Raw genomic sequence first — 24,027 nt, forward strand, 5'->3', positions numbered from 1 at the left:
ATGCAAGCCCAATATGGGTTTGAAGAGGATATATAAGCGCTGTTGAAGGAGGAAATTTGATTCCGTTGGAACGAGCTGTAGCTGCAGCTGAAAAAGTTAAAGTCGAGTCAAAATAGCCGACCGCAGATAACAGATAACGAGACAACAAGACTACAAGATAAATACGACTTATCCTACAAGTCGTCTCACTTTTTGATCAGACTAAAGCCCGCAGTCCCGACGTCAGCTCTCTCGCTCTCTCTGGCGCCGCAAGCTGCTTACTCACCATCTTCATTCTGGCCCATCTCACCAACATGACCGCTCCGTCTCTCCTTCGAGTTGCCCGACCGAAAGCCTTGAAGCCCCTTCGAGTGACATTCGTACGAGGCTACGCGACCGAGCTCAAAGTGAGTGAGCATTCATCTGTTCCCAGTCTTGTACTCCTCCGAAATCTTGCTGGCCCTATCTCTGAACTGGCATGGCAAAGCGGCCGCTAATTCTGTTTCCATCTTCGCTTAGCCAAATCTCCAATACACCAAAGTGACTCATCCCGACTCCGACGCACCCGCCTCGACTCACTCATTGATCAAAGACCACTCGCAATACCTCTTGAATACCTACGTCCGACCTCCTCTGCTCTTCACCAAAGGCAAAGGTCTCGTCCTTACCGATTCATCCAATAGGGAATACCTAGATTTCACAGCCGGTATCGCCGTCACCGCTTTAGGCCATTCCGACGAAGGTGTCAACCGAGTGATCAATGACCAAGCAAGCAAGATAAGCCATGCTAGTAATATATACTGGAACGAGCATGCCGGGGAATTGGCTAAATCCCTAGTTGAGAAAACCCGCCAACACGGTGGTCTAGGTTTGGGTTTAGGTCCGGGTTCAGGCTCAAGCACAACTACAAGTACAAGTGCAAGGGAAGGGGATGGTGGGGATAAAGGGGGAAAAGTGTTTTTCAGCAATTCGGGGACGGAAGCCAACGAAGGAGCTCTTAAATTCGCCAGAGCTTATGGTAAAATCATCGCACCTGAGAACAAGGATAAGACGGATATAGTGTGTTTCAGTAATGCCTTCCATGGGAGATCTATGGGTGCTCTAAGCGTTACACCCAATCCGAAATATCAAGCTCCCTTCCAGCCGCTTATACCGAACGTCAAAGTCGGACAGTACAATGAAGAGTCCCAAGAAGCTATCGACGAGCTGATCAATGAGAATACGTGCGGAGTGATCGTGGAGCCTATCCAAGGTGAAGGTGGTGTTACCCAGGGGAAAATTGAGTTTTTGACTAAGGTCGCTAAACGAGCGAGGGAGGTTGGAGCGGTCTTGATATATGATGAAATCCAAGTGAGCTTAAAATCAAAATCCTCCATCCTAAACCCGACACTCTTTTCCGCCTCATCCTGACCGGTTACAGCTATAGTAATCGTGTAAAGGCAGAACTGATCTTCCCGTCATTGTGTCTCGTCCCAGTGCGGTCTCTTCAGATCAGGTACGATGTGGGCACATTCTGAGTTCCCCGCTGAAGCGCAGTGAGTCAACTCGATCTCCTTAACTCACTGCCTCATCTCCTTCAACCCAAATGCACCAGAACACATATACACGGGTTATCTCCCTTGGTCATCTACAAGACTTAGAGACGAATGCTGATATCGCACGTCGAATGCCATCACAGCCCCGACATAATCACAATGGCCAAACCTCTATCCAACGGATTCCCAATCGGGGCCATAATGGTCCGTTCCACCATCGCAGCCGAGATTTCCCCAGGGATGCACGGCACAACGTTCGGCGGTCAACCTTTAGCCACCGCTATCGGTTTACACGTTTTAGATAGATTATCCAACCCCGACTTCTTGTCCACTCTAAGGGAAAACGCTAAATACCTTCAAGGGAAACTCGAGAGGCTGCCCCAACTTTTCGGGGGCGTGTTGAAAGATGAATTGAGGGGAACAGGTTTGATACGAGGTATAGTCTTCCAACAGGCTAATCATCCCGCAGAATTGGTCAAACTTGCTAGGGAGAGGGGATTGTTGATTCTCACGGCGGGATCGGATGCTGTGAGACTTGTGCCTGCGTTGACGGTGTCGAAGGATCAGATAGATCAGGCGATAGGAGTTATAGAGAGTTGTCTGAGTATATTGGCTGAGAATAAATAGATCGATGAATCACCTCAGCTCAGTTCAAGTCGATGGTGTCAATCGATGGACTGTACTCGTATAGATGTCCTGGCAAGGTAATGATCAGATCTTTTTGGCATATTCTGTACATGCATGATATATATTCAGTCCAACTTGACTCGGCCCCCTTCGTTCCCCTTCGATGCCGCGTTCGGTCTCTCGTCACCATGAATCAGCCCATCTAGGGTTGTCTCCACCTTCAACTTCATCCTCATCTCGTAGCAAGGTATATATACACACACAACAAGCCTACTTGGCAGACTGACAGACTAGACTGCATTTTAGAGCGAACAGAATTATATCAAGAGAAGAATGATTTGCTACTACTAGAATTGGTGTACAAATGATTTGATTTCGATTGAATTGATGTTATTGATTTTACTTTCGGCGGCGGGAATGGCGAATGAATGTCCATTAATGATTTGGGAGGGTATGTCTATATACATGCATTTATTTGTGGTCGGGGGTTGTTAGAGTCTGGTCGCGTAGCGCTGACTATTTTCTGGCTCCACCTATCGATTCATAGCTAAGGAGAAGTGGAAGTCAGACTCTTCCCGATGATCGTTTGTAATTCAAATCTTCGGAACTCACGTAGGGGGGATCTCGGCAGATTCGTTGTACTCCCCACCGTCCTCGTGAACAGTCACAGGGCCTCCTGATGTAGATGTACCGGTCGGACTCATAGGTGGAGCCTGAGCGTTAGATCCAGATCCACCCGCATGCCCCTGACCTTGACCTTGACCGTAACCTTGGTTTTGTACTCTAAACCTCTGCTGCTCATGGTACGCTTCTCGTTGTTTAGCCGACATGCCTCCAGCAGCAGCACCGGCTGCTCCAGCTTCCAAGGGTGCGTGGCCAGTCGGATGAGCGGTAGGCATAGCCATCGGAGCCATGTTTTGCATATCGTAACCTCCGGGTCCCGCACCCGCACCTCGTCCGGCGAATCCTGCTGAAGTCGCATTGGAAGAAGAAGGACCTCTTGCTAGGTCTTGAGCACCTGCTGCGCCGTACCCTCCATCAGAGGTCGTTGCTGCCGATCGGGGGTATTGAGCCATTTCAGGCGATTGAGTCGTGGAAGCGACCCCAGGGGTGTAGTATGGTTCGACTTGAGCCTCTTGTCCCAAGTCGATGGGCGCTTGATGATCCGCTCTTCCAGGGTCGAACTGCGTTGTCTTCTGTTAGTCCCACCAGACCGACGCCAAAACGGAAGAAAGGCAAGGAGGCAGAGAAGATCGAACTCACCATCATATCGTCGAAGTCGTCTCTGTTTGACCTTCGTCGTTTCAGTAAGAACCATAGCAGAATTGCAATCAATGCAAGACCCGCTACTCCTCCAACTACACCACCAACAATGGCACCGGTGTCTGTCGGAAAGCCAGATAAGCTTACGATCAAGTGAAACCAAGCCCAGTCAACGAGATAAAAGCTGACTCACGACTGCTTCCACCAGAGGAATTTCCGGAGCCGACGGTGGCTGTTGGGGCGAGAGACACTTGACCGTCTGCGCCGGTGACAGTGACATAGCTGATAAGAAGATCCAAGGTGTGTCAACCGCCGGACACTACACAGGCTGGAAGCACAAACTACTCACACGACAGTCGATCCATTTGAGACAGATTGAGATCCAGCTGGGATAGAAGTCGAAGTAGATGAAGCTCCCGCTCCACTACTTGCACCGGAGCTACCCGGTGGTGATGTTACACTTGCACTAGCAGACGAATCTCCACCACCTCCCGATGATCCTGTCGGACCGGAAGTCGCTGAAGCCGAAGCTCCCTGAGATGATCCAGGATTGGTCGTCCCTTCAGCAGACGATGAGGCGCCGTTACTGGGTTGAGCGGAGGACTCGCCTGCCGGGGAAAATGTCGTACTTGATTCGACTGGAGGGGCGGAGGATGTACTGGATTGAGCTGGAGGAGAGGTGGTTCCTGCGGAAGGGGATACAACGGCGGAAGAAGCTGTATTTGATGGAGAAGTGGATTGAGAGACGTCAGCGGAACTGCCTCCGTCAGTCACATCTGGATCTTGCGATGTCTCGGCCATTGTGATAAGTGCCTTGTCTCCAAGTTGAGTGAGTGATCAGGCGTAGCAAGTCAAGGATAGAAGGTGGCAAAATATGGTGCGAACGCTGATCGATTTTTGATGGGATGGATGTAAGGAAGCTCTGAGAATGAATGAGTGACGTTGAGGTTGGGTTTGATCTTGATGTAGTCAAGGTAAATTATATGATGATGATAAGGATGATTTTGTTGGGATAATTGATTCGATAGTTGAATTTGTTATGATAGTGAAGGTAATGAAGAAGGAGAAAGAAAGTCGTGGTTCAATAGGAGGTTGCAAAGCAACAAGCTAGAACACGAATGAAAAGTTGAAAGGACAGGCGTGTTGAGTAGTTGTACTAGCGATGGAGTGTGTGATACAAAAAGATCAATGCGAATCATAAACCCCTTTCCTTATCCTTTTCCTTCGTACGCTATGCTGTGTTCTATGCTAGGAATTCCCTATTGTTTTAAGGGTTGATCCCTCCTCTCCGCAATCCGCAAAAATCCGCTTTTCTCTCAAGTCTGTAGTCTGAAATTTGGTTTGGATATCTGACTCCCACTCTTTCACCGGGGGTGGGGTGCGTGGGAACAAATCGCTCAACCAAAAAAGAATAAAAAGCGATGATGATAAAAGGGTCGAAGTACCAAAAAGAACAAGTCTGATGCGGGGTAAAATCCTCTATTGGGAGAGACTACGGATTCCGAAGGCAAGCGAAAAGGGGACTTTGACGTATCGGGGGCCTTTGATGGATACCGATAGCACACGATGGTGATGATGATGATGCGCAAGGATATATATATAGATAGAGTCGTAGTTAAGGGGAAATAACGAAAATCATGGTTACTCACACATGATGATTATCCTTACTAGACCTTTTCTTTCTCTTGCGGATGTATTCGTTCTCACTTACTGAGTTGCTGAGATTGGTGTTGTTCAGAATATCACGACGAGATGAAAGGAGATTTATAGGCGGACAACAAGATGAAAGGATGATTGATGGATGATGGGGATGAGGAAAGATTGAAAAGTGGTAATGTGATGCTATTACTGCGGATTTAAGAATGAGCAGAAGGAGTACGGGTGGAGTGAGAATGACTGAATGAATGGGAGGAAGCAGATCAGGGAAGGCTGGGTATGCGGATGTGGTGAATTTGGCTATGGCGTTTTGGTTTTTCAGATCTCACTGACTTGTTGTTTCTCTGTTTTTTTCTTTTTTCGATAAGCATGAAGAACTGCTTATCGAGTGCATGCATCTCGCTCACGAGCTCGCCAACCATAGAAGGACGAAGCTATGCATGAAAGCCAGTTGATGGTTTCCTTGCCTCTTGACTTCGTGCTCCTACGTTACATGTCCCCTCTCCTGCCTCTCTTACGAGTTGAGTATGACTATGGAGCATTTGCATCCGCTTTAACCGGATAATCCGCTCGCGGGCAGATCTACAAGTCAACTTACTCGCATGTCTTTCGCATTTACCCAAAACGCAGAGGGGAAAAACGACCGAAGATTTTCCATAATTCTTCAAAAGCTGTGCCAGGCAGATAAATTCCTAGATTGGAATCTGCGCGTGATGACTTACATTTCTTCGGTCTTCTCAAACCGGTTGTAAAACGTCGAGCAATGGTGCAAGCGGAGCAGAACACTTCATCCATGCAGCCATTCGGGTACACCTCAGCGTGGCAAATTGCTCTCGCACCACGTCAACGCTCGGACATACAAATGATATCATCGCTCCCACCACATATCCACAGGCTGATGATCTTCCCTCCTTCTCAGATGCTAGTGGAGTGATACACACCGTGGCCTCAAAATCATTCACGCTCGAGTTTCCCCTATCGTCATTGTGACTATACGAACGAAGAGGTCTACCGACTAAGAAACTTGCAAAGTCATAGTCAAGTGGAGGGCTTCTTCCATCTTCGACAATGACATCAGCACCCTTTTCCCCGCCAGAATTTAGGGTCTAACGAGACGACAAGACGTGCCTTGGGTAATTGACAGTCTGAACCCTCAAAGCGCTGATCTTTTTAAGGGATTTCATTCTAGCTGGAATCACTACAAGCGTCCTGCGCTGCGCAAAACAGCTCATCATGGATTCATCGCTTACAGCACGATGAGTCCAGGCCATTACAACATATAGACTCACCCTCTCCTACGATTGCTTAGCAAGTAGCAAGTAGCAAGAGCAAGTATGTCCATGCCGCGCGAGACTCCGCGGTCGCGTCGTAGTCGTAGTATGTATATGAATATGCGCATATACAGCAAAAAGACCTAGACAGGAGGTACATCGAGACTAAATCTTCTCATCACGTCACCTCGACTCGGATCTGCCCATCCATCACATTGAATGTCACATCCACTACCAGGCCTATCGCGGTCTAGCTACTACCTCCCTGCAAAGCCAAACGCTCTTCGAGGTTTCTAATCTGCTGATCGCCTTTGGACACGATCTGCACCAGCCAATCCATTTGTGTTTGCTGTGTATCGAGCTGCGCGTCCAGTGAAGGTACTAAATGATCATTGGAAGGTATATCCACTCTGAGGCTGAGCATATCGTGCCCATCTGCAGAATCTGCAGCAGTAGTAATGCTTTTACCAAGAAGACCAAAATCGAAGTCGGTATCGAGGCCCGGATCGAGATCGTCCAATCCCAATGACATGTTTATATCCGTGTGGAGGTCTATGTCCATGTTTGACACCGAGTCACTCGCGTTTCCAGTTGACAATGTTGACAAACCCTTGGCCGAATCCGGGGGAACCATCGTACTCGCACTCGTATCTGCTATCGCGGTGTCTTGCAGGTCGAAGGCTATCCTCCTCGTGACCCTACTTCGATCCTCCAACGCACGAGTAGATTTCCGCAAAGAGGCCCATTTTTTCGAATCATCCGACAGGCCGCGCTGTAAATCCAGCAATCTCTTCTCTTCTTCAAGGAAATCGTACTCGTGATCATGGGCACTCCTCGAAGCGCTCATGCTTCCATGTCGTGTAGATGCGGAAATGGCGTCTTGGGTGCGATCTATGGTGACAGGCGTACGCGAGTGTTCTTTGACCGTTGGCCGGAATGCACGTGCAGGACTGGTGCTGGTGTGGTCATACAGACTGGAATGATGGCGCTTTGGCCTTGCATCCGATTCCCTTGATAGGCGACTCGATCCAAGATGAACGATTTCAGGATCTAAACCTGGCTGGGTGACGAAGGAAGGATCCGTTCCCGTCACGCTCCGTCTCGAGCTATATCGACGACTTGGATCTGGATTTCGGTACTCGTAATTGCTGGGAACGGGATTCACTGTCGATGCAGCGGAAGTAGGAGTGGGAACTGGACTGGAGGGAGACCAAAATCTCTCTCGCGGTGTCGTGATTGAGCTTGGACGGGGTCCGAAGCGATTATGATTACATTGATTGGTCGAAGGACTCTCATCGCAAGGTATCGCCAGCGGTGATTTCAAATCTTCGAAGTCAGCTGATCCATCTCGGACAAACGGCGAGCGGTACGTGCTACTGGCCGGCATGCTGGATGAATCTTCATGCGATTAGGCGTAAAATAAGACGTGGCTGTTATATCATCTGCTCGAGAGACATTCTTGATTGTGATATCCATCCTCGCGTTCTGAGAGTACAGTAGTGAGTGTGTATCTGAGCAGATCCCTTAGCGCATACATGACCGACAACATGCAACACTGGGCAGATCAAAGGATAAGGCTTTCTCGAAGCGGACTGGTCCTTTATAAGTCAAACCGTCCACGGACACAGCTCCGTTGTCGATGGCACAGCCGCTCAGTAGAGGATTTTTAGGATACGTCATGAACATCATGACCTGGTGTAAGCCTATCTTATGCAGAGTATACCCTCATTTCGCCATCGCAGCATGCGTTGTACAGGTGATAGCTGCAAACATCCCTGCAGCTTGGCTCTTTTGAGTTTTGAGCAAGTGCCTCCACCGGTCACCAACATACGACGCGTTTACAGTACGCTATGATCGCATCACCCATCGCGTCAACCAAAGTCCAAGCGTCAATCCCAGACAACCTCTCTCTGCTTCAGTCATTTTCATACTCCTTCTCTCATGTATACTGAATGAAATCATGCATCAAGCAACCTCCAGATCGTCCCCTCCCAGTCACTTCTTCCTCTTCACTCTTCACTTTCCAAGTTGGCCCTTGAGTTCCCCTTTTCTCCAATCGCCCAGAATTGCATGACATTCAATCAGGATTCACTCCTCCTTTCCGGATTTTTGGCTGTTTCCCCTTCCAGAAAGGTGTAGATGATGGTTCTGTCCGAAGAGTGATATGATTTTCTCAGAGATACTAGATCCTTCTGCTGAAGGTGAATAGGATAGAAGGGAGGGCGGGACAATCGTCGAGAGACTTCATCTAACCCTAAGGTGAGTCCAGCTATAACCTCAAACCTTCAACCCGGAAAACAATGATTATCTATTTGTACTTCATTCATGCCTGGAGTACTCGTTTGCCAAGCTGATAAAAATGTCGTCCTTGCCATCAAAATAGTTCATGACCCCTACTTCCTTATCACCCATGAGGATGACCTCTCATACAGAATCCGACTCTTCCGGTAATCTGCTTCACGCCTCGACCCTTTGCCCAGGCATTATTCCAGATATCGATACTCGCTCAAATCGTCCCATCCCGACGAGAAGCCTCCGAGTATGAGCTCCGGTTCTTCTGTTATCGATCGAGGTGATCCCCTTGTCGCTTGGGACGAGGATGGGATAATACAGATAAGAAGTCTAGCTCTTCAGGTTTCGTTTGAAATCTGGAGGGTCATAGGTATTATTTAGAACGCAATTCCATACCTTTCTTCAAGTTCCCCTTTGCTCTCACCGTCTACTACTCTAGAAATGGGACGGAGCAAAGTAGAGTGAACGGAGAAAAAGCTTGATTCTGTCAAGACAAGTGGGAAAACGCGTTTTCTCGTCTGACCTTCTTATTCAAGTGGAGAGGAAAGATCATATTGCTTCTTCGGCTGAAATCACCCTTGATCAGTTCTCTGGACCTCAAGGGAAATCATCTATCCTTTTTCTCAGGGTTGGTTGGATAGTTGGAAACTTCGTTTTTCGATTGAATGTCTTTCTGTGGATTGATTTGATTGAAAATTATTGGTGCGATCTCAAGCGTTGCGGAGGGTTGATCAGTCGAAGACGAACGACGTGAGAGGGATCCAACTCAAGTGAAGTGGGAGATACTTTCTTCACCCGGGTGAAGAAGTATCAAGCTTTATCCATATGTCATTCTTCTTCTCACTTGAAAAATATCATTCAAGCTCGATCTGGGATTGCTATTTGCTTTTTACAAAACATCCTATTTTCTCTTCACTTCCCGACATATACTTGTGACCCATCTCTTGAAAAGGATGATCACTTGATCGTATCGTCCCCATTTACGGGTCGTACGACATCCCTCAAGTCTCTTCGCTTATCTCAGGATCGTTCGATTCCCCTCGAAACCTTGTCCAAAGCTCGGAGAACGTCGAAAGTATCGACTGAAAACGGCAATGACAGAGAGATGACGGAATGATGGTGTTGTCCCTTGAAGTCAAAGAGAGATCGTTATGCCCTTAGACTCTTAGGGTTCGGCGAAGAGATCTACAAAATCTAGAGTCATGTACTCGTGCCTTCACACCGAGGTCTCATCTTTTCTGCAACCGTGTGATTTTACCTCTTCCGTTTCTCGTTGTTCGTTTTTCGTTGTTCGAGAAAGATGGGAGAGCTGGATGAGTGAGTAGAGGGGAATAAGGAGTGCGGACGGTCGACCATTGATTTGAAGTGGAAGAGATGGATGTGTGGTTTGACACTTCAAGCAGATGTTGTGCCTTCATTTTATCGTTGATGAGCCGGAAGAAGTGTATGTTGGAGTAAGGTGAAGTGGAAACGGATGTCAGGGGAGGATTGGTTCAGTCCAGAGAACCTGTTTATCAATATCCTCGATTCGAGGTAGATTTTTTTTTCTCCCTTTACTGGTTTTTCCTAGCCTTTCTCTGATGAACGATGGGATGCATTATGATTCTACACTGTTGTTCTTACATTGTTTTGGTACACGTACAGTACATAAGCACCACTTGCGCACATCCTTTCGAGCAAGCTGATCTACGTGCTCTTGTTGCTGCTTAACGAACGGAAGAATTCGTTATATGCGTTTTCGATATCGAATAGCATCTTCAGTCGCAATGAGGAGCAATTCGTCTCATCAGCTTGGAGGAATATAGGTAGCTGAGTTGTGAAGAAGAACGAGTCACGGCTCACCTGCCTGGATTGCTCTTCCGTAATCTCATCGCTCGCCTTCATTGCATTTAGCGTTATAAGCCTGACAGATATCCATAATTGAATCAGAAACGGTATTCCACTAGACAAACTCGGAGGGGTGGTTGTGGACTTACCAATGCAAGATCTTACCCCTTCCTTCCCATTCGCCGCTCCCCTTAAACCGCGAATAGCCACTCATCAGATCCGTCAAGAATGGATGTAATTGATCTTTGGCTTTCAGATTGAGTTTGAGGGCATCCATGAATGTGATGAATGACTATGTATAGCATCGGTAACAGATCAGTAAGTGCGGCCGTCAGATACACTGATCGGATATGACGTCGAGCGAAGTAGCAGCACTGAAGGAAAGGAATCAATGCGATGCAGTGCGAGAAGATACCCACTTGAGTAGTTTCAGCAACCCATTTTCCAGCTTCAGCACCTCCATCCGTAGCTTCCGCCGAGTGTTCTACTGTAGCCGGCACGCCGACTGTCAGACGATGTAATGCCGCTGGGTGGTCCATCTTTGAGTCGAATCAAACAACCCGATGGCGTCTGTCGATCAGCCTATCATAGTACACATTGGAAAAGATCGATTGGGCTAGGTCTAATGAGCTCACCTTGAATCTCTTCATGAAAATCTCTACTCCGCCTATATCATCCCCTACAAGCTTCATCAAAGACTTGTACTGCGCCAAGAGCTTTATACATGCCGGTGCGTATCTTTATCATCACACCATCCCACAAGGATAAGCAATGGGCCTGCTACTTGCTGTAGAACATGAAGGAGAGCTCACTCTTTCCCGTTGACTGAATCCCTCACATAAGCTCTTTCAAGGTACTCCAGGCTGACTATTATACTATACAAAGTAGCTAGATTCTCCGTCTTTTCGCGCTGCGCGTTCGTCGTCCATAGTCGGACTTCTTCATCGAGATTCATCATATCAAGATCATCAAGTCAGTCGTTACGTCTTAAGGTTCCAAGTGTTCAGGACGATAGTTGAGCTATTCCTTCGGTGTATTCACACTACCCAAATCCGAGTAGTACTGTCTGATCGTATGACGCGAGGTCGTCTTGTACGTGAAGACGTTGTTGTTGTCTGTGCCTCTGCGAGTAGTTGTGCTTTGTTATGGCCTCTACCGACGGTATGGATGCATAATGTCGATAACATTGAATGATCATCGAACGGTTATGTCATCACGGTGCTTGTTGCCCGTTATCGCGGTTACGGCTATTCATGTTCATCACATACGCGCTTAGGCTCATCCACCCAATCTATTCCATTGTTTTTCCACATCTATGAGCAATCAATCTTGTATACCTTTTAATCATCTCTGCTTCCTGAAGTCCACTGGACACACTTATCCGTCTTGCGTTGTGCATTTCAAGCTTGCTGCGACCCGATATCAAGCTGTTTTTGAAGCTCTCACACGACCCGAGGACCGACTGAACGAATAAACGCTCTTCGACCTGGCCAATTGCCGAATTTCCCGCTACAAGTGTAGCGCCAGTCTATCATTCAGCGAGCTACTTTGTAGCGTAGAACACAGAACGTCCCGAGCGAACGAGAACCGTATAAATATACTATGACCGGAGACAGTTTGGGCGAATCCTCTCGAAGCGTAACTCATCCGCATCATCATCATAGCTCAAGCGAGAATGTGCCGGATAATGGGAAAGGTAAAGGGAAAAGCAAGAGCAACGGAAATGGGAATGGAAACGGTAATGGTGAGTTACATCTGCGCCCGGAACGATCCATTGACATGGTCATGAGGTGTGAGGTGCGGAGAAAATGCTGAATCCATGGCATTATGCCATCTAGGTGAAACGCATCCGGTAGTGGACTTCACAGCTGGAGTCATAGCCGGTATGTGTCACCGTCATCGCCGGAATCCGCTAGGTCGACTCCATGGACATGGAGAAGAGTGGTCATTGATTCTCCGGCTGTAGGCGCCGCAGGTCTTGTAGTGGGCCAACCCTTCGATGTGGTGAAAGTCCGATATCAGACACCTCAGTATGCTGGAAAATACAAATCAACGTTCAGCGCTTTGGGTAAGTCAGAGATATTCCTCAGCTCCTCATGGGTGTTATACCTGATACTGAGGCTTGAGCTAAATTGATGGCGGGGTGTAGGCTCGATATTGAAAGAGGAGAAAGTGAGAGGCTTGTTCAAAGGGGTGACTTCGCCTATGGTATGTTCGGCTTACTCAACTTTATCGATGGAATACATTCGTTTCAACATACTGAGGATCATTCCTTCCTTCCTGATTGATAGGCTGGTATAGCATTTGTGAGTCTGGGCTTGACCTTGAGCGCGAGTGCACATCGAAGCTGATCGAATCAACCAGATAAATGGGGTAGTCTTCACTTCATACTCCTTTTTCATGAAAATGCAATTATCGCCCGAATCAAACGATGAGCCTAGCCTGGGACAGATATTCCTAGCGGGCGCAGGAAGCGGAGTAGTCGCTGCGTGAGTTCGCTCGCTGAAACTTGACATGATTTTCAGTTGGATTTGGATTTGGGCATTCTGTTCAAAGCGGCTGATCGAATGATATGCAGGACGTTGACCTCTCCGATAGAGCTGATAAAAGTACGTTGAAGCCCGTCCTCTCATTTGTCACAGTCTCTTTGCGGATACTTATCCAGTTTGAACGTCAAAGGTCGATGTGTTAACCTGTACATGTCATCGCAGATACGCGAGCAATCGGCTCCACCTCATGTGAACACCTCTACGATCGGAGTTCTGAAACACATAATCAAGACTGATGGTTTCCGAGGGCTGTTCCGAGGGTATCAAGCTACGGCTCTGAGGGATTTGGCGTACGGACCATACTTCTTCACGTGAGCGAGCTTTTCCATTAAGCTCCTTCCAGCAGTGTATCGAGAACTGTGAGAAGTGTGAAGGCAAATTGAGGTTGGCTTTATGATTATAGTAGAGAAGAGCTGATTCAAGGTATGCTCAAGGTATGAGGCGATGTTACTCCTCTTCAAGCATCTGAAGAAACCGCCTTTACCCGACAATCACCGTAAACACGAGGGACACACCTTGATTGACGAAGCCGAGATGGAGCTGTCAAGTGGGCTGAGCTGGGCAGAGTTGATGACTGCCGGTGGGATTGCTGGAGTGACCGCTTGGCTTGTGAGTACCTTTTCACCAGTACCAAAATTATCTTTCACCTTCGAAGTGCCGATTCCGGCTTGCTGTTGGATGAGCCATACTTGCATGGATATCTCATTTTGACGTGGCGCATGTCTTCTTCATTCATCGGAGGATCGCCTGCTGTGGACAGCTCGCAAATTGCCTTGGTCTCCCAGCTAATGCTAGCGTAATGTTCATTATTAGGCAACGTTCCCGATCGACGTGTTCAAAACTCGAATACAATCTGCTCCCTGGTCATCGTCATCTGTTTCCAGCCACGGGAGCACAACCACCTCACCCTTGACTGGGTCCAGTACTATCACTACAGCCCGAACATCGGTAGCGGTCGCGAAGCCGACATTATGGAAAGTAGCTAGCACGGCAGTACGGGAAGAAGGGTGGAGAGTGATGTTTGCGGGACTGGGTCCTACATTGATCAGGTGAGTATTGGTGTATCTCAACATTTCAACTCACTCTCGTATCAGAATCATGGTTGGCTCCGCTTCCGGCCGGATTCAATGGTCGATAAGAAGGGATACTCCCGTTTGTTCTCATACTTTCCCATCCATCGACGTCCCCTCATTCACGTGATCAAACACAAAAAATAATCGGGAAGCTGACGAATTGAACTTCCCGTTATTATCTCACAGGGCTGTGCCGGTAAGTTTATCTTTTCCCGATCGGACATATGAAGACGTAGACGTCGACACGAGGGATGACAGGCGTCGTACTTCGTTTTCTCTGTGCTCTTCTGTTGTTGTTTTGGATATCGTCGCGTCTGCTGATGTCTGTTTGTTTGTTTGTTGGTCTAGACAAACATGGTCATTTTTCTGACTTTCGAAGCTTGCGTGGCTGCTTTATCGTGATTGACCAATAATCAACATCATCACTGGGGAAGGAATCTAGACAAGGGATAATTATCAGGCGAGATCTATAGCATACGTTTCACAACATACAGCGACATATCATAGGATAGGATAACGTAACATAGCATAGCATCAGAAAGCATTATCGTAGCGCAGAACAACATATATCTAATCAAATAGAACATATCTTGCATACTCCAGATACCATTATGCGGGACGCGTTTCCGCAATGCTCGCTCACTCTAATGATAATCGTGATCGTGATGAGGTCCAATCTCGCTTGTCAACTGTGGTATCGAATGCGACTGTATTTCGTTACTCCCAGAGCTAGGAGGACTCTTCTCTTTAAGATTGACCACTGTGCACTGTGCACTGTGCACTGTGAAATCTGAAACAGGCCAAACGTAGATTCATCCATCTTTTCGACAAGGAACAGGAATAAGGAATAAACAAAGTGTGTGAGAGTTGAAAGTGACCTACAGAGCTTATCGACGCCATATTACGTGAATGTGCCGTCCTATCTGTCTGCTTGCCTGTCTGTCTGTACGTCTGCAAATGGGACCTCGGACCTGTGCAAGTCAAACTCGTTCTCGCCCTGGCGTTAGCTCTGCTCTGATTGTGTTGTCTGATTGACTTGTTTTATGGTCCTATACATATGCACCATCATAGAGATAGAAGATAAGCTGTGAGACCATAAGCTCGTAAGCTCAAGCTCATTTTGAACACGACGCCTCCTCTGTCCGAGAGATACCGGTAACCAAGTGACGAGGTCCGATGTGATAACATATCCATGTTGAGCTCGTACGGACTCATATCTACTGAATATTTACAAATAAGATCGCATGTCCACGTTCATGCCTATATGTTATATACCTATGCAAAGCAGTCAAATGTGCAAATTGCAGATCTAAATACGAAATACGAAATACGAAATACGAAATACGAGTGAGAGTCCATCCATAAAGAAAGTCCAAAAGAGATGTTATAAGTATATATATTTATAAAATGGATGATAATTGTCCTAATGCAGTTAAATTATGTACAACGGTGCTAGATATATATGTATACAGATTGTCCTCTATGCAAGGTGTTTCAAAGCTTCCAAAAGAAAAGAGAAATGTCCATAAACGAAAGTAATCGATACACAAAGGTATGATCAGTATGATCAGATAGATTTAGGCGTATATTCTCCAATGTTCATTGACCTCCTCCAACTCTTCAACTCCATCTCTGTCAAGCTCATCTTCAACACCTACAGACACTTTTCTAGGTGTCGAGGGGAATTGCTCGATGATCAACTTCTTAGCTATGTTAGGTGGTGAGAGCGATACAGGCGTTCGAATGACGTCTTCATCCTCTTCATCCGTCTCCCAAGTATCTATGAGACCAGGCGTAGAGATGGTGCGTTCGGTGATCAAAGCCAATTTACGTTCCAAGATTGGTCTTTGCGCAGGTAAGGCATCCACTACGATCGTCGAAAGGCTTAATAACGGTCGGTCATTCGACGAATTACATCGGGATTTAGGGGGAGTGATGGGACCTTCCTCGTCATCGTCATCGTCATCGGATTCAAGAGTTTCCTCATTGTCGGAGATGTCCATCATAGCAGGATGAGTATTGTTCAACCTTTCCTCGGCCTCTCGCTCGATATCACCCCAAGTGGTTGATTGCCACAATCTCGATGCCTTGGTGACTTCAGCAGTGATGATAGTCACACGACTTCCCATGGGGTATTCGGCGTTCAAGAAAGCTTTCCTCAAGGATTTATCAGATAATCTGCCTCTTTCCAGACCTTCCAACCATCGTCTTTTACCTTCCTCACGCTCGTATCGCACATTCAGCTTCTTGATTTGATGGACTCGCGAAGCGATCTGAGTAAGTCGAGCAAGTTGAGAGGCATAAGCCATTCGGTATTGCGTAGGTAGAGCATGTGCTGGTGGGATGGAAAGCAAGAAGCTTTGCGGTGTCACCGCTTGAGCGGGTCGGCGGCTTGGTGTGACACATGCTGATGCCGAAAATATCGACGTGGCTGGCGTGACGGGTGAAGGAGCAGATTCAGAATCGGATTCGTCGGCTGAAAGCGAGTCCAACGAGGATGATGAGATCGATCGAGTTCGCTGAAGAGCTACTCGTTGATTGAGCACGTCACGACTGATACCGCAGTTGTCGATGATTCGGTTGATCTCATCTCTGACCTTGGCGAAATCTTCCAGCTGTCTAGAAGTTTCAGATGTTATAGCCCAAGGGAAGTACGAACAAGGTAATTGTTCCTTCAACAAGGGTAAGACGTATCGTCTATAAGTGTCTACGAGCAATGATCGGGCTGCGCGTCGGTGTACCCTTGCTGGAGCACAAGGTGGAGCTGCGAGCGACGGACGTGATGGGGCGCACGACGAACTACTGGGCAGCAAGGGAGATAGCAAAGAGAGGAGCAGCGATGAAGGTGTTCGTCGCGGGGTGGACGAGCTGGCATGAGATGACGAGGCCGATGATGTCGAAGCGATGCTTGACGTGCTTGATCTAGGAGAACTCGGTATCGTTGAGGGTGCAGTGAAAGAGAGCTGGACTTCCTCAACGACTCTCTGGAGCTGAGCCACACAGGACAGGGAGACGGGCAAGGAGGTCGTTGATCCATCAATGAAGTTCACGGTGATCGACGACGTAGGGAGAGAGAAGGTCACATCGTCGATGATGCCGCAGATCCAGCTTGACTTCTCTCCGAGAAGCACATTACCGCAATCTATGTCCTCTTGTAAACATAGGGCTCGGTGAGCGAGAAGAGATGGTGGAAGAGGAAGTGATCGCGATCTGCAGAGGAGAAGAAAAGGTCAATACTTCTCGCCATGATACCAAAGTCATGATAGTCATAGGTACTTACGTGTAGGGATGGGTGGGCAATGGTAGTGTAAACAAGATGGTCAATGGAGATGGGTTCGCCAAGGTGGCTTCAGGAAGCAACTTGAGCAACATGTTTCGCTGATGCGTATTGGTTGAATGGATGAATGTGCAAGTGGGTGATGGATTTTATTCTTTCAAATCTTTCTTGCGACTTTGATACTTATACTTTAAGCTCTGACCTGACTGCCGAATGAAAGGTCAAGGACTTTTGTCTTATGTGTGCGTGTGTCTGTGTTTGCTTGAGTCGACGGTGATGGCGCGATAAGGGTTGATGGTGAACCCTGCGGATTTCGGTCGGATGGTTTCGTGTGGTGCTTGATTCGAAAGCCGAAATACCGTGTTGCAGATCTAGACTCTAGCTAGACTCGAAGGAGGGATTGACGGGTTGATGAATCGCTAAAACGCTAGTCTTGATCTTGGCTTTTTGTTGATCGGTGACAATCAAAAGAAGGTGAGGGAGGTCTAGTTGTTATTCTGGCCAGTTTTAGTATGATCGTACGGGACGATTAAACGGTGTTTCGTTTCTCGAATGACGTGACGGTATAGTTGTATCCTCGTTGGAGATGTCTATGTATGAGTGTATGTATGTATGAGATACTGGTTCGGCAAGATAAAAATATCGTTGGTCGAAATCGTAATTGATAGGGGAGAAATTACGTTGATAAGGGAAGACCGAGTGAGATCATATGCGGGAAGGAATATAACTGCAACTGACACGAGGACAAGTGTCAAATCTCGAAAAAGTTGTCGGGAAGGGTGAAAGTTATAACTACTCCAAGGTATCGAGTTCTTCTATGTATGAATTTCTTGATGCGAACAAGCTGTACAGCGGGGTACTCAGCGTTGCGGAACGGCCTATGATCTTGATGTTTGTTGATAAATTCCCATCCTAGTTCTAATTATCCATCTATCCTTCTGATTCAGTTTGGAGGACGATACCGCGAATGAGTGTGAACGGATAGATCAAAGGGAGCCAAGAAGGGATCGTCCGTGAGAAAAAAGTAAGTCCAACAATAAAGATGATTGAATCAAAGCTAAGAAGCTGTGAGGTTTACGATCAATCTTGATGAGCTGATGAGAGTCTAATTTATATATGTGGTTGATAAGTGTCGGTTTAGATATCTTTGTGGTAGTACGTCTATGTCTATATCTTAAGCTTGCTTGGTTGTTTGTCTGCTAGGTGACTTATCCCAATCTAACGATCTATCTTCCTTCGTGGGAACGCCAGAGGTGTTCTCGGTGGAAGCGATTGAATAGGTGAAAAGGTGCGACAAGCGGATCGACGTTATCTGAATAAGATGTGTGAGTGTGGATGTGAAACCTGATGGTGAACTGGATTTCTGTTCTTCTCTTTCTATTACGATATGTCGTCGGGAGCCGTTACCAAAGAGTTGGAATTGATGGTGTTTGTCTGGTGTCTCAAGAAGAAGTGATCGTGGATCCGAGATATGTCGATTGTCGAACGTGGAAAGGAGAGCAAGACAAGGCAAGACAGATAACGAGATGGTAAGGTCAGTCGATGAACGAGAGAATGGGCGAATGAATGAATGTAAGTGAGGTCGATCACTATCTGATCATGGACGATAAGGATGTCTGTGAAAGTCCTCGTTTGTGAGTATGAGTGTGAGTGTGATTGGAATATTTTTGGCTACATGACATGGCATAACATTACCACTACCGTAGTACGAAGCTTTTTTACGGGTCTGCAGCACCAAGAACACGTTTCCCGGGAAATTAGGTGATTATGATGTTATCGCATTTAGAAGAGTACTCGTGTTGAACTAATTTATTTTTTAGTTCACTTTTGATCAGAGTACCTTATCACAGTTACGAGTTACAGTTACCGCAGCGCCGAGCCGTCCTCCCCCTTTTTCGCTTTCCTCGCCCTGGTCGACCGTGCGTTGGAATAATCTCGTAAACCTAAATCGTCGATCTGGACCGGATTCGATCGCGTGGTTTTTACGTTTTACACTTGCTGCTGACCTTTTTGCCGATGCGAATAACGGCTCAGGGTAAACAAGTGAGAAAGAACATGACGTTCCATCAGTTCACCTATAAAAAGGAAAAGCTAATCGTATAAGCTCCCGAACCGCTTCAGTCCGATTTAGGTAATTGTGGAATCCCAATTGTCCCATCCCGCACGCCATCTCCCGTACAAGACGAGTACATAATATCTCACATAGGATTCTTGTACGTGTAAAGAACATGTAAACAAAGCATACGGCTACAGCTGTATCTCGAACTCCACAAAGCACTCGGGACCTGGGCTGAGCAAGCAAGACGCTCGAACAGCCACACCTAAGATACTCCAAAAGATGCTTCCCTTCTGTCCACGTTGTCGTGGTGGGGGCTCATATGCATCTTACTTCTCCCACCATAAATCCCACGCGATTTGATAAACATTTTGAATGGAATGCGTGTCTTTACCGTTATTTCGTTATTGTTGCGAATCGCGCATCGACCACATTCATCGATCACGTCTCTCTCTTTCGTCGGTCTGTTTCTCGGAGCGCCCTTCGTCAATCGTCCACTCCCCCGTCAAACATGCCTTTGATCGCTAAGAGCCAAAGTTTACCGATTGATTGATTGATTGATTTTGATGGGTTGATTTCGATTTGACGCGAAACATGTCTTTTGTATCTGTGGAGTGGGGATGGAACCGAGATGACCTCCTTTGCATTGTGTGCTGGCATTCGGCGGAGACGATTAGTTGTTCCGAGCGCTGAGACCGATCTCGTCAAAGGCATGTATACGCATACAGATAAAAGATTCAGGGATGTCTGCAGATCAGGGGGAATGGCACCGTGCGAGATTGATTACATCGTATTCACCTGAGTCTGTGCGCATCAATCATAGGCTGTGCTTCATCGGCAACGACAAAGGTCAAAGCTTGAAGTTTAAGAGCAATCAAAGGATGTCTGAGCGGTAAGATTCATCATGCCAAGTCAAAGAGTATGGCCTCATCTGATTCCGCAGTATGGGAATGATAAGGATCGGCGTGAGAACAACGCAGAGTGAATAATCCCAGCCAGGCAGTCCATTGTGACTCATACTACGGGTGAAATGCATCTCTTTTCCCAGTATTCCAATCCCAAGTTCTCAGCTGAAATTGAGAGATCAATCAATCAAGCTCAGTAGTGTTCTAGGATCTTACGAGACATTCCGATAACCTAATGTCCAACTAGTCTAGTCAAGTAGGGTGCCAATAGCTGAACCGAGCTAAGCTAGGAAGAAAGGAAAAAACCGATGTCTCACATGCGGACAGGAATCGACAAAGCTAAAAATGGAGTGGGAATCTGCTGTTAGTACAAGTAACACTAACTTACTCGGATAAGAAGGTCTCGACCTGATTAATCACCTAGCGTATTTCGGAGATGCAGAATAGAACGTATAAGAAGAACCCTTAATTATTCATTTACCTGATCTGACTTGGCACCAAGATCGTCGTTTCTGGTTAGACTGATTGCGGTCTTTCCGAAATCGAACAACTATAGATAATCTAAGGATTGGATTTTGTCCCTGTCGTTGTTCGTCTTATCATGCGCGATCTCGTACCAATCTCTGATTCGTGCGTCCGGTCTGATGGGGACGAAAAGGCCGACGAAGGCGCTTGATCTTGGTCGCTGTTGAATCAATGTCTTCGCTCGTGGAACCGAAGTGGCTATTCGTCATCGGTCATGACTTCACCTTGACCGACGCTGTGTTCAAGTTACCCTCATAACGATACAGATACTGATGCTTGCTTCCCTGTTATCGTGAACGAAAGATAAGACCAAGCAACGCAGGGCAAGGCAACGCAACGCATCGCATGATAAGAAACCTCTAAATATAGACCCTGATCCTCATCTGATCCTTTCCGCATCGCTGTATTCCAGTTAGCTGGTCAGATACAGCCTCTGCCGTAATGGCGTGACATGTGGGATCAAGATCGGCAGTCCTTGCCCTAAATACCATCACCGAAGTGGTGACTTCCTTTTCTTCTTCCTGATTTTACGGAAATCCAGTATGGAATATTTGATGATCGCCGTAAGCATCATGAAAAGGGACACTCACGGTGTTGACCTATTCTGGGCCTCAGCAGTGGTGATGCGAGTTGTCCGTCCGGATGCAAATCCACCAGCAAGATAAGTGATAAGCGGTAAGTGAGCCGTGATAAGCTCGTGAAATGATGAGAGAGGAACGATTAGTTATCGCCAAAATCAGCGACTACAGTAATGGGGTTCTCAGCCGTATCTCCATATAACGTCGTGACGCTTCGAAGCGGTAGATAAGGCATTGCGAGCAGGTCGACACGAGTCTAAATGGCATTGCATCCGGTGACTACATGCACATGTAGTCCACACTTCAGTGAAGCGGGCACGCTTGTGTCCCTTCCGCTATTACAAGTCTTGACAGTGTTACAAGGGTATCTACATGTGCATGGTATATATGATCAATCATTGACTTCACCCAAATCGTCAATCTAGGGATAGCCTTTCAACACTAAATCCCTCTTTCAGCCGACCCTCATTTTCATGAGCGCCGACCTTCGGATCATTTAGAGAAGCTAGGAGTTTCTGATTTTTCTCTTCTACTTCCTTCCGTCGCCATTCACTAAGACTCGAGGGATTCACTACCCATATTCGCAAATAGTCCTGATCGTCTGCCCCTTCGCCGGGATCTCCACCGCCCATACCAAGCCCCTCATCAAGTCTCATCTCCCTCAAAACCTTACCCACCGCCCCTCGATTATTAGTCAAAATCGTCCACCCCTTCTCGAAGCCCACTAAGAACGTCCGGAGGGTATGCGAGGACGGTAATTTAGATTCGAGGGTTATGCCCAGATGACTATTCGGATTCTTATTCCTCGACCTTCTTTTGCCCCTTCCGAATTTCTTTTTCTTCTGTATTTTCTCCTCTGCCGTGAGTGGAGGAAGACTCGATTGGATGTCTACTATGTCCAACATCTTCTGTACTATCCCCACGAATCCTTTATGGAACCCATCTTCAGAGGTGTTGTTTGTACTGGCATCTGTATTCACGTGACTTGTGCCGTCCACTTCTGGCGGTAGCACGTTGACTTTGAGATTTTTCAGGACGGGTATGATGTTATCTTTCCATCTGCTGCCCTCCCAGAAATCCCCCTCTTCTCCGCCTTTCCCCTCGCCGTCGACGGGGTTGAACATGATCCTTGCTCGACGCTTCTCGCTTTCGCCACCAATGATATCGACTATAGCAGGTAACCTACTCTTCACTTCATGTGTTACCCAAAATTCCACCCCGTCTTCCCCCTCCCCCTCCCCTTGAACTTGCTTTTCGGTGAGACAGGCCAACCGATCGATCAATTCCTGAATGAGCGGATGTCTCATCTCCAATTCCAATTGATCCCTCAGATCCTTCGTGACCGGTACATGTTCCGCCAACTCCACCTGACCGCTCTCCGAGTTATACTGGAGCATCCGGAACCGCGCTTCCAGCTCTTCTTTCGAGGTAGGTAATTCTAGATGAGTGCTCTCGCAGCATAAGGCAACTACCACCGACAAATCCAATAAGATCTTCTTGGTAGGTCGTAAACTCCTGACAGATTCCATCTCCAATTTTGATGGTCTTTTCGGAATGGTCCTTTGATCTGAGGCGAAGACCAGCTCGACCCCCATATTCCGGATCATCTGGAATGTCTCGGCTATTCGAGGATCAGGATATCCTCCCTCTGGATCCTCTGCTAGCCGAGTCAAGACGTATCGCACTTTAGGCTGGGGGAAGCCTGATAACCGTGGATACGCTTTGGCGGCTTCTACCAACGCTCTGGCTTGTTCGATCGCTGAGTTTGTCAATCCGGATATGTGGGTTCTTGATGTGCCAGCTCCTTTAGAGATTATGCTTGATGGTTTGGATGAGGAAGAGTTCCGACCGGAAGACGAAGAACCCTTTTCCTCAACTTCGCCATCGGCATCCGGGTCAGAAGCTATGTCGTCGAAATCGGATCCGGAATCGTAATCTGAATTTACGTATGAATCTTGTTCCCGAAATTCAGCCATAAGACGAGACTCTTTAATCCTGCCACATTGCACCAACCACCATTGGCGTGTCAGAATCCGATATCAAGCTTCACTAGCACACGAGCGTTTGGCCTGGCAGAGTCGTACTCACGTATTGACTTTGACCCAAGTCGATCCCCCATTCTCAACTAGATCCACTTTGATCTGATTCCTCCTATCCCTATAATTGCCACTACCACCGGTGATCCCGTTGCCCTTGCCATTCGGGATCATCTGACATATCCCCATTATAGGCCATCGTGCATACTGGACTTGATCCCATACCGCAGTGAGATACGGTATATTACTGGAGACTTCCTTAGGCGGTACCTTGCTTTCCGACAAGGATCGAATGAGATCTCTTTCAGTTTCAACGGCCGATAAGAACTTCTGTAAGCCGATTATCGTTTGTTGTTGGTACGCATTCTGATGATGATAATCTGCGATCGGAGCCTTGTAGATCGCGAGATCAAGTTCTTCGGCAATGAACTTGTTGACGGATTGCAGTAAATCATCTATCTGATCTTGAATGTCGTGGGCTGTTGACATTTGTAGCTCGGCCAATCTTCAATTGAACGGGCTACTTTCTAGATAACCCCATCTCATCCCATAATATCATGCTCATCGGCTCATTGATG

General features: G+C 47.2%; 7 protein-coding genes across 7 annotated transcripts; 2 read left to right on the forward strand and 5 right to left on the reverse strand.

Moving 5' to 3' along the window:
* Positions 1–293: 293 nt before the first annotated feature.
* Positions 294–2,141, forward strand: I303_107679 (uncharacterized protein; the record flags this gene model as incomplete). The annotated part of the gene is made up of 5 exons (XM_065969637.1): positions 294–386; positions 499–859; positions 908–1,329; positions 1,456–1,514; positions 1,658–2,141. The coding sequence occupies 5 exons, from the start codon at positions 294–296 to the stop codon at positions 2,139–2,141; spliced, it is 1,419 nt and encodes a 472-aa protein (XP_065825709.1).
* Positions 2,142–2,749: 608 nt separating this feature from the next.
* Positions 2,750–4,205, reverse strand: I303_107680 (uncharacterized protein; the record flags this gene model as incomplete). The annotated part of the gene is made up of 4 exons (XM_018410953.1): positions 2,750–3,325; positions 3,405–3,526; positions 3,598–3,686; positions 3,754–4,205. The coding sequence occupies 4 exons, from the start codon at positions 4,203–4,205 to the stop codon at positions 2,750–2,752; spliced, it is 1,239 nt and encodes a 412-aa protein (XP_018259621.1).
* Positions 4,206–6,581: 2,376 nt separating this feature from the next.
* I303_107681 (uncharacterized protein) lies at positions 6,582–7,178 on the reverse strand (the record flags this gene model as incomplete). The annotated part of the gene is made up of 1 exon (XM_018410954.1): positions 6,582–7,178. The coding sequence occupies one exon, from the start codon at positions 7,176–7,178 to the stop codon at positions 6,582–6,584; it is 597 nt and encodes a 198-aa protein (XP_018259622.1).
* Positions 7,179–10,309: 3,131 nt separating this feature from the next.
* On the reverse strand, positions 10,310–11,408 carry I303_107682 (uncharacterized protein; the record flags this gene model as incomplete). Its single annotated transcript, XM_018410955.2, has 6 exons — positions 10,310–10,378; positions 10,466–10,526; positions 10,600–10,742; positions 10,870–10,989; positions 11,086–11,188; positions 11,263–11,408. The coding sequence occupies 6 exons, from the start codon at positions 11,406–11,408 to the stop codon at positions 10,310–10,312; spliced, it is 642 nt and encodes a 213-aa protein (XP_018259623.2).
* Positions 11,409–12,052: 644 nt separating this feature from the next.
* I303_107683 (uncharacterized protein) lies at positions 12,053–14,052 on the forward strand (the record flags this gene model as incomplete). Its single annotated transcript, XM_065969638.1, has 9 exons — positions 12,053–12,194; positions 12,289–12,333; positions 12,417–12,518; positions 12,600–12,658; positions 12,815–12,939; positions 13,029–13,059; positions 13,162–13,310; positions 13,434–13,608; positions 13,813–14,052. 9 exons carry the CDS (start codon positions 12,053–12,055, stop codon positions 14,050–14,052), a joined length of 1,068 nt encoding a protein of 355 aa, XP_065825710.1.
* A 1,597-nt stretch (positions 14,053–15,649) lies between these two features.
* On the reverse strand, positions 15,650–17,444 carry I303_107684 (uncharacterized protein; the record flags this gene model as incomplete). The annotated part of the gene is made up of 2 exons (XM_018410957.1): positions 15,650–17,282; positions 17,353–17,444. 2 exons carry the CDS (start codon positions 17,442–17,444, stop codon positions 15,650–15,652), a joined length of 1,725 nt encoding a protein of 574 aa, XP_018259625.1.
* Positions 17,445–21,829: 4,385 nt separating this feature from the next.
* Positions 21,830–23,938, reverse strand: I303_107685 (uncharacterized protein; the record flags this gene model as incomplete). Its single annotated transcript, XM_018410958.1, has 2 exons — positions 21,830–23,408; positions 23,502–23,938. 2 exons carry the CDS (start codon positions 23,936–23,938, stop codon positions 21,830–21,832), a joined length of 2,016 nt encoding a protein of 671 aa, XP_018259626.1.
* Positions 23,939–24,027: the final 89 nt, after the last annotated feature.

Source organism: Kwoniella dejecticola, chromosome 10 (genome assembly GCF_000512565.2).
Source record: "Kwoniella dejecticola CBS 10117 chromosome 10, complete sequence".
NCBI lineage: Eukaryota > Fungi > Basidiomycota > Tremellomycetes > Tremellales > Cryptococcaceae > Kwoniella > Kwoniella dejecticola.